Source organism: Corythoichthys intestinalis, chromosome 12 (assembly GCF_030265065.1).
Source record: "Corythoichthys intestinalis isolate RoL2023-P3 chromosome 12, ASM3026506v1, whole genome shotgun sequence".
Classification (NCBI taxonomy): Eukaryota; Metazoa; Chordata; class Actinopteri; order Syngnathiformes; family Syngnathidae; genus Corythoichthys; species Corythoichthys intestinalis.
In genome coordinates, this window is record NC_080406.1 from 19,519,962 (window position 1) to 19,530,268 (window position 10,307).

General features: G+C 38.7%; 1 protein-coding gene across 1 annotated transcript; it reads left to right on the top strand.

Annotated features, from left to right (window-relative positions):
- The first annotated feature begins 7,391 nt into the window (after positions 1-7,391).
- On the top strand, positions 7,392-8,525 carry LOC130927289 (trace amine-associated receptor 13c-like). Its single transcript, XM_057852999.1, has 2 exons — positions 7,392-7,564; positions 7,718-8,525. Exons 1-2 carry the CDS (start codon positions 7,392-7,394, stop codon positions 8,523-8,525), a joined length of 981 nt encoding a protein of 326 aa, XP_057708982.1.
- Positions 8,526-10,307: the final 1,782 nt, after the last annotated feature.

The window sequence follows — 10,307 nt, forward strand, 5'->3', positions numbered from 1 at the left end:
TCAGATTTGTTTCATGACTACAGTTACAGTTAGACCTCACTTTGATGGTTAATACAGTTATTGGAATTTTGTTGTTTTATCACAATAGATTGGTTTATTTACATTTAAAAAACCAGAAGCCATTAATTTACGAATGTGATTGCACTTTAGTTTACATATTTAAAAGTTAAGATATTAAGATTTGAATGAGGCAAAATAAAATGCTTTTTCTCTCAAATATATCATTATAATCATTTCTTTCAGATGTACTGTAATTATTCTCTGTATAAAAATAAATATGGTGTTCAAAAAGTCTTTTTTCAAACTTGAGTCTTGAAAAAGAGGGGGTCGTCTTATAATCAGAGCCGTCTTATATTCGGGCCGATATGGTATATTGTTTTGTTTTCTGGTAAATACTTTCCAATGAAGGTTATGTATACAGGATTTGTCTTGAAATGTTTATTGTATTTTCATTGAAAATGAAATTGAAATAGTTAATTTCTCAGTGTGTATTCAAGTTAAAATGTATAATAATGCAATGTGTAGTTCTTCATAGCCGCTTCATTCTTCTCTCAAAGTGCACGAAATTGGTGCATTTTACAATAAAATGTAAAAAAAAAAAAAAAATTCTCCCGGGGGGGCATGCCCCTGGACCCCCCTAGAAGGTCTGTGTTTCCCTTCGTACAGCAATTTTTGTGGGCTAAGCTGAGTCGAAGTCCAGGGCTGCTTTTTAGTCCCAGTCCGCCCCTGCCAATATCCACCGGTGAATGGGAACCTTTTGAAACTCCAAAAAGGCGCACACGCCTCTCCCTCAGACAGCAAGATTTTTCTGCAGCCGTTTGGCTGGCATGATGCGAAAAATAAACGTATTAATCCACAAAATCAGCTGAATCCTTAGTCACTCATTTTCATGGCGCGGGATTCAAAAAACTAAATAAATATAGCCATCGCTTCCACACACATCCAAGCGGTCCATATCATTCAGGAGTATAAAATACCGCGTGTATGAAATAGACATGCTTTTTCGTGTCACAGGCACTTTAAGTAACTATTACGTTTTGTACTGAGATGAAAAATGCCTAACTGATTTGAACAACTTAAGCAATTCCAATTCAAACCTTTTACATGCAAAATGTGTAACAACCTTTTGTTTTCTTACAATAGGACTGTTATTTTTAAAGTATTCATTAATATTCTGGATGAGTGGGGGAACCCTAGAGCAGAACATGGGCCTAATTGGCAATTGTACTCTTCTGTTGCTCTCGTGAGAGGTAACAGAGTGACTTTGTATCACTTTAGTATGCATAAAAGTCAAGGTCGCTATTTAGCTTTTTCAACCAAACACACTCCAACTATTTACAGACAATACTGCTTACAGTCGTGGTGTCACTTCACCCACAAGTTTTTGCGCACTTTGCTAGGGGTGTCTGTGTTCAATTAACTTAATTGACACCATGCCAAGAGCGATCTTAACACTGCTAGTGTATAGACTTCATAATGGTATTGACAGGGCGCGGGATCAGTTAATAGGGGGCCTATCGCTGTCAAAGCTGACCGAGTGGAAACACAGACAAATAGCTTTTTACGTTGAAATTTTTTGTGAATAAATGCTTAAATCCCTGAATTCTTTATAGATATGGACGCAAAACAGTCTTGATTCTTTGTCAAAAGAGCGAAGAACCGGGCAGTTAGCATTTCTCTAATGTAAATATTAGGGTTGTCAAAATTATCGCGTTAACGGGCGGTAATTAATTTTTTAAATTAATCACGTTCAAATATTTGACGCAATTAACGCACATGCCCCGCTCAGACAGATTTAAATGACAGTACAGTGAAATGCCCAAATGTTAATTGTGTTTTATGGAGTTTTGCCGCCCTCTGCTGGCGCTTGGGTGCGAATGATTTCATAGGCTTCAGCACCCATGAGCATTGTGTAAGTAATTATTGACATCAACAATGGCGGGTTACTAGTTTATTTTTTTGATTGAAATTTTTACAAATTTTATTAAAACGGAAATATTAACAGGGGTTTTAATATAAAATTTCTATAACTTGTACTGACATTTATCTTTAAAGAACTACAAGTCTTTCTATCCATGGATCGCTTTAACAAAATGTTAATAATGTTAATGCCATCCTGTTGATTTATTGTTATAATAAACAAATACAGTCCCTATGTACCGTATGTTGAATGTATATATCCATCTTGTGTCTTATCTTCCCATTCCAACAATAATTTACAGAAAAATATGGCATATTTTATAGATGGTTTGAATTGCGATTAATTATGATTAATTAATTTTTAAGCTGTAATTAACTCGATTAAAAATTTTAATTGTTTGACAGCCCTAGTAAATATGTCAAATGTGCTGCCAGTCTTTAAGCCACTCTAGCGCCGCCTTATCACCACAAACAGCTTTTTACGCTGAAAATTATTGTGAATAAATGCTTAAATCCCTGAATTCTTTATAGATATGAACATAAAACAGTCTCGATTCTTGGTCAAAAACAAAAAAAAAAATCGGGCATTTTTACGTAAATATTGCGAACTATGACGCCAATGCTGTAGCGGTTAATTTCTCCCATTGATTTTTTTCACAACGTTTCAAAATGCATGCATGGTACGAAAAATATAATAATTACCTTGAATCCTCGAAAAAAATCACTCCTGAAACCAGGGGTCGCGTTAACCGAATATTTTCCGTCGTTGACCGGTTTTTTAAAACGGTGACGGAAAAAACTGAAGTCCATCTGTCATTTTGACAGGTTGCAATTCACACCCCAGACCACAGGGTGGCGAGTGAGCATATTAATTAGCTATTGTCTCTCTTAATGCATGACGTCGTTGGCTATTCTGTCAGAATATTGTAGCGTCACCGGGGTCTGGCGGCGGCACTGTGATTGACACATCAACGCGAGGTTCTTATTGGTGTACCCGGTGTGCCAGCGCGTCATCCAATTGGTGGACTAGATTGCCGCCTGTGTATAGACCCCAATCACATGACATCACAAGTCCGCCCCCCTGACTGGAGCCGCCATATTGTGTGTCAGCTCGTCGTGTTTACACATTACCGCTACGTACATGCCTCCTATTACGGCGTGTTTTTCTGCTCGTTAACATTAATAATCAAAACGGTGAAGGCGTGTGTGGCGGTTGGTTGCAGTAACAGAGAAGATAGACGGAGAGACTTGAAGTTCTACCGTATTCTGAGAGACCCGAAGAGGAGAGCGAGATGGACTGCTGTAATTCGACAAGAAATCTGGGCACCAAACGATCACCACAGACTATGTAGTAGTCATTTTATATCTGGTAAGATGCATTTAATATATATTTAGAAGATTTTGGGCTGACAACCACAATTAAGATCATTGTGTGACGTTGGTGATTGGGGTCTATATAGTTGCCTCTTTTTCTTTGGGGGCGGAGTTGTTGTTTTGTTGGTGTTGTTGGCGGTAAGCAGAGTAAAAAGAGGGAGAAAAATGCCACGACTTCCGTGTCTAATTTTTCGCCGCCAAGCAAGCGTTACAATATTAACTAGGCCTGCAAGCAGGACTGAACGGGCCCTCGCAATCTAGCGCAACTCGGACGTCACGCAACTCGGACTGTGTGCAGGTTAGGGTGGTGGCAGATCCTCCTCTCTAATCATCTCATTAGAACCTAACATGCTCGAAAGTCGCCTATTTACAGTCCCAGACCCAAGAGATAAAAACCCCTATTGGAGAGAGTACTACAAAAAAGGAGCCACTACTGAGCTCAACAGCCAAGCCCTTATTGAAAACCAAAATTAATCTTCTAACTGGGCCAATTCGACCAAGTGTGCCAAATATTGTGGCTCTATAAGCTGCCTGAGTCTCTGAAAAAAAATATTTCCTTTAAATGGCGAACAAAGGGTCGTCACAGCAACAGACAGAGACACGTGGACATGGGCCGTAAATAAGTATTTTAATAGGTCTTGAAACTACAATGACCAACCTGAAAAGAACTGGACATGTATTGGAAAAACGAGTGACTTTCTATTGCCACTAGATGGCGCTGTAGGGTTGATGCAAATGACCCCTACAAGGCCCTTCAGGGTATGACTCTCAACAAACACGGGAAGTTTGGCGCAGATATGTTCTATATCTGCCGAGTTATGACTGTTCAAAGTTTTTGGAGAGAAAAATTGTTGACAGTCATTTTCACTTTCCTGTTTGGACCCCTCCGCTTCAACGAAACTTCAATATTTTTCATCAGGCACCTGAAGACAGGTCTTAAGGCTTCCCTTATGCAGCTTTGAGGTAGATTGATTTTTTTCCCTTTAGAGGAGGAGTGTGTCCCGTAAAAAAAGGGCATTTCCTGTTCCCACTAGGAGGCTCCAAGCACAAATGGTAAATTTTCAATCCAGTCCTGCTCAGGCTGGTATACCTCACACACATGCCAGATTTAAAATAGATTGAACGTTGTATGAGGGAGTTACCAGTAATTTTCCGAATTCGGTGTTTTGGCGAAAAAATGGCCGACTTTGGCACCCCGCCCAGGTCAGGCCCGTGAATGAAAACACACCATTTTGATAACTTAAGATTTCATATGCCTCATGAACAGTCTCGCCAATTTTGAGAATGATCAAACTAATTCCCTAGGTGCCAAGGTGTAAAATGTGCACACTGTAAATCGATAAAAATTTCACATTCAATCCAAAATACCCGATTTCCTGTTGGGTTTGGAATACGCATGCAAGAGACTTTTTGGAGCAGTTTTGTACAAGGTATCGACTCTCCGAATTTCATCCCTCTACGTTGAAAAAACCTAAATGGAGAGGCCTTTTTGAAAATTTCAAGGGGGCGCCACTGAGCCATTTTGTTACATGTTTTCGTAACGTTGCAAGATTATTGAACGTTATGCAAAGCCACATGTATGTCCAAATTTTTGTGAGTTTTCGTGCATGTTCAAGCCTCCAAATGTAAACTCCTACTGTGAACCGATAAAAATTTCACATTCAATCCAAAATACCCGATTTCCTGTTGGATTTGGAATATGGGTGCAAGAGACTTTTTGGAGCAGTTTTGCACAAGGTATCGACTCCCCAAATTTCATCACTCTATGTTAAAAAAAACCTAATAGGAAACGCCTTTTTGAAAAATTCAAGGGGGCGCCACTGAGGCATTTTGTTACATTTTTTCGTAACATTGCAAGATTATCGAACGTTATCCAAAGCCGCATGTATGTGCAAATTTTTACGAGTTTTTGTGCATATTCAAGCCTCCAAATGTAAACTCCTACTGTGAACCCATGAAAATTTCACATTCGATCCAAAATACCCGATTTCCTGTTGGATTTGGAATACGGGTGCAAGAGACTTTTTGGAGAAGTTTTGCATAAGGTATCTACTCCCCAAATTTCCTTGCTCTATGTTGAAAAAACCCAATAGGAAAGGCCTTTTTTAAAACTTCTTTCTGTCGCCACTAGTTGGCACTGTAGAGTTGATGCAAATGACCCCTACAAGAACCTTCAGGGTATGACTCTCAACAAACACGGGAAGTTTGGCGCAGATATGTCGTATACAGTATCTGCCGAGTTATGACTGTTCAAAGTTTTTTGCGTGACAAATTGTTGACGTTCATTTTCACTTTCCTGTTTGGACCCCTCCGCCTCAACGAAACCTCAATATTTTTCATCAGGCACCTGAACACAGGTCTTAAGGCTCCCCTGATGCAGGTTTGAGGTCAACAGATTTTTTTCCCTTGGAGGAGGAACCTGTCTCGTAAAAAAAGGCATTTCCTGTTCTCACTAAGGGGCGCTAGACCTAATGTGTAATATTTCAATGCACTCGTGTTAAGGGTGGGATACCACACATACATGCCAAATATGAAAAAGATTGAACGTTGTGTCAAGGAACTATTAGTCATTTACTGAATTTGTCATTTTGCCGAAAAAAAGGCCGACTTTGGCACCACGCCCAGGTCAGACCCGTGAATGAAAACGCACCATTTTAGAAACTTAAGATTTCATATGTCTCCTGAACAGTCTCACCAATTTTGAAGATGATCCAACTAACTCCCTCGGCGAAAAGGTCTCAAATGTGCACCCTGTAAATCGATAAAAATTTCATATTTGATCCAAAATAACCGATTTCCTGTTGGGTTTGGAATATGCGTGTAAATGCTTTTTTGGAGCGGTTTTGGACAAGGTATAGACCCCCCAAATTTCATTGCTCTACGCTGACAGACCCTAATGTTATAGGCCAATTTTAAAATTTCAAGGGGGCGCCACTGAGCCATTTTGTTATATTTTTTTGCAACGTTGCAAAATTATCGAAATTTACAATTTTCCGGACGTATGTGCAAATTTTGGTGACTTTTCGTGCATGTTCAGGCCTCCAAATTGGCCGTTTTCATTTGCCCTGAAAAAAAAAAAAAAAAAAAAAAAAAAAAAATAATAATAATAATCCTTTGCAAAACAATAGGGCCTTCGCACGCTTAGTGCTCGGGCCCTAATTAAAAATGAATGAAAACTAAATACTATTGAATATGTCATCATTATCATTTAAAAAATTTAAGTGACGGGTAAAAATAGATTATGACCGGATTTTTATGACCCTGTCAGTCAAAATGACAGACAACGAAAATGTCTAGCGCAACCTCTGCCTGAGACAGTCCTTCCTGTTTGTATGCGGTACAGCTTTCGTACTTTTTCAACCTAAATCCGGCGTTGGCTCGCAGCATGTGTTGAATAACTGCAACCGACTGCGAATAACTGTAGCGGACTGTGGGACGGCCCCCTACTTGAAGGCGTGGCGCAGTGTCTGTGGAAAGTCCGTCAATATCATTATGAAGTCTATGGATAGTGTTAAAACAACACCCAAATCAACATCGATCAACTCAAGATTTTGCTGTGTACGGCAACCTCAGATTGAAAAAAGTCATACAGTATGTGCAATTACGTTATGTACGCATATATTAAGCAATGCTTTTTCATAAGTGTTTTAATTGACTCTCTTACATGATGAATACAACAATATAATCAGTAGGTAGTAAAAACACAACGCTAATGTGTATATTCAATGAAAAACACCGATTTAAAAGTTAAAATATTTAAAAGTTAAAATAGTGCATGTGCATTTTCTGAGTGTATCAGGAGCTTCCAAAGAAATAAAAGCATCATTTTGATAGGCAAGGTCACGGCGGTCATCTGGCTCGATAATGCCGGAGATTCAAACTTTCGTTGCAATGAAACTCCTGGATTACTACTATTAAGGCCATTTTAGGAATATATAAAATTGGGTAAATGAGCATCTGTGGTCTGGCACTCATCATGACATCATATTTTGGCATTATTGACCAATCACAATTGCTTGAGGGAGGGATAACAACACATAAAGTTGCTGGACAACATTGAGGTTTAGGCAGAACGTTGTCATAGCTCAAGGTTCTCCATGGACACTGACGAACAATCAGATCTCTGCTTCCCACAGCTAGGCAACATCTCCTGCAGGAAGCCAAAGTCTGATTGGTCTCAGAGTTTTCTCTTCATAGTCCTCCTACCCACCACATGCATCTTCACTGTGCTGCTCAACCTGCTCGTCGTCATCTCAATCTCCCACTTCAGGTACATGCTCTTTTTCTCTGAACCTAACATTAGATTGCGACAGCAGTGAAATGTTCCAATGTGTTAAATGATGTATCCGCCTAATCGAAAGGGTTTTTAATAATAACAAGTTGTTTGCATTATCGATTGTTTTACGTGTGTGCATTTGTGCAGGCAGCTCTACACTCCAACCAACCTCCTCCTCCTCTCCCTCGCCGTCTCTGACGTCCTGGTGGGCTTGGTGGGGATGCCAATTGTGATCACCAAGAGCATATCCTGCTGGTTTCTTGGTGACATTGCCTGTAGTCTAATGAATTACCTGATTTTCATTTGTCAGTCTGCCTCAGTAGGCAACATGGTGCTGATATCCGCCGACCGTTTTGTGGCTATTTGTGATCCTCTGCATTATACTGCCAAAGTCACCGTGAAAAAAATTAAAATTTGTATTTGTCTCTGTTGGTGTGCTGCTGTTATCCATTGTGGGATTGTTTTGAGGGAAGAATTGGCTCATCCTGAAAACGGTAACACTTGCCTTGGAGAGTGTGTTTACCATATTGACATTATCGGGGGCATTCTGGACGTTATCGTGAACTTCCTTCTTCCTCTCGGCATCATTGTCATTCTATACACAAGAGTGTTTGTGGTTGCAGTGTCTCAGGCGAGAGCCACGCGCTCTCGCAATAAATGTGTTGAATTACAACATTCTGTCCTTTTCAGAGCAAAGAAATCTGAGCTGAAGGCCGCCAAGACTCTGGGTATTGTCGTCCTGGTCTTTCTGATGTGTTTCTGTCCGTACAATATCGTCAGTCTGATGGCTTATCATGAGATCGTGATGAATTATGTTGGTTATTTGTATATTATGAACTCGTGTGTGAACCCGTTGATATATGCCGTGTTCTACCCCTGTTTTAGAAGAGCTTTTAAGCACATTGTCACTTTGCGCGTACTGCAGCCCGGCTCCTGTAATGCCAACATACTGTAATCTCAATGTGCTCACCTTCAAAATAAATGCCCTCTAAATGAACACATTGAGGTACATGTCTTACTGCAAGTTGTTTTACCCTCATGTGTTTTGAATCACCCACGTAACTTTCCTCTTTGCCTTTTCAAGTGTTTGCTTTAGTAAGCACAGTACTTTATGCATTTTAGAAAATGAATGTGTTTTAATTTGTTATGCTCCACAGCCTAGCCTCCCTCTTTCCAGCAATTGGATCCATCACGTCTGCCTCGCCCTAACCAAGCTGCTCTATCCAGTCTACATTGTTTTGTAGTTCTTCTACTGTATATACAATGTTGGATTGATAATAAATCAGTCCATATTCCACCCTCACAAGAGCATCATTTATATATTACTATGTCTGGAAAAGCATTTTCCCCCTTAAATATATATGTTTGTTATCACCAAGATGAATGTGGTATGGATTGGGCATATCTATAGTGTTTATTATATTATGTGTAGATTATGCATAAAGCACATACAGTATTTCATAAGGCACTTTACATTAAATATTGTTCAATAAGAGTCAAAGGCCTTTACAGACTGCCTGTAGATTTGTCATTTGTTTTTTTGTTTGAAATAATTTTTTAAATATAAAATTAATATAAAATAAACCGAATGTCACTTTTACTCTCTGTGATATGTTTAAGATAAACACGTGGACTGAATTAGCCACCCTGACAGCAAACAAATATAAGATAATCATATATTATTAAATATATTACATATATTAGCAGCAGACACAAAGAAAGACAAACAAGAAAGTCGTTTTATTTTCATCTAGTTGACAATGTTAAAAGCAGTATGACGTCAGCGTTTTACTACAAAATTGGGTTTGTCCACATAATATATTCCTGTGAGGTAAATGCCAGAATATTGAGACAGAATTTGGGGGGGGGGACTCATTATCAAAGTAAGTGGTGGTTTAGTGGTTAGCACGTCCGCCTCACAGTTCTGACACAAGGGTTTAATCCCGACCTTCCAGTGTGGAGTTTGCATGTTCTCCCTGTGCCTGTGTGGGTTTGTATCCGCCCACAACTCAAAACCATGTCTGGAAAGTAGGGTTGAGAATCTCTGGCATGAAGCCGATTCGATATGTATCTAGATACACAGGTTACGATTCGATTAAAAAACGATACAGAGCGATTCGATATGATTCGATACAGTGTAAGAACGATACGGTTCGATAGAGTGAAAACGATACGATAGTAAATATTTGTTTTGTGTGTTTGTACAGTATTGTAAACATATAAAAAGACCACATTTCTAATATAGCAAAATTAAACAACAAAATTTCATACCAATGTTATATTTTTTTATTTAAAAAAAATAAATGATAAGGCTTACTATATGACCCTCATTTTGTTGGATGGGATTGATAATAAAATAAAACTCCAGTGACAGACAACAATAAAGTGCACTAATTCAATTACTGTATTTCCTGGTGTTTTTAACACAAGAGGTAAGTAATTTAAGTGCAAACTTTCAACGTAAACATCTTACAAACAAAAAATATTAATTATATGCAGCAGCTCTAGAGAAAAAAAAAGAATTAAACCTGCTAGTGTTATCATAAATAAATGATAAATTATGTTTTACGACTGGTATAATTTGGGGAATAAAAACATGGCATTTTAGACAAACAGGTCAATAATCATTACTTTAACCTAATACACAGCAAAGTCATTTACTAATGCCTGTGCTTCCTCATTTTTTATTCCTCATCACTGTCCATATCTTTTTTGAAGGGCAGATTTTTCTTGAGGA

Excerpts from the sequence above, each read along its gene's own strand:
- LOC130927289 (XM_057852999.1), top strand. The coding sequence starts at position 7,392 with ATGGACACTGACGAACAATCAGATCTCTGCTTCCCACAGCTAGGCAAC. Across the intron at positions 7,565-7,717 it reads ATCTCAATCTCCCACTTCAG|GCAGCTCTACACTCCAACCA; the intron begins GTACATGCTCTT and ends GCATTTGTGCAG.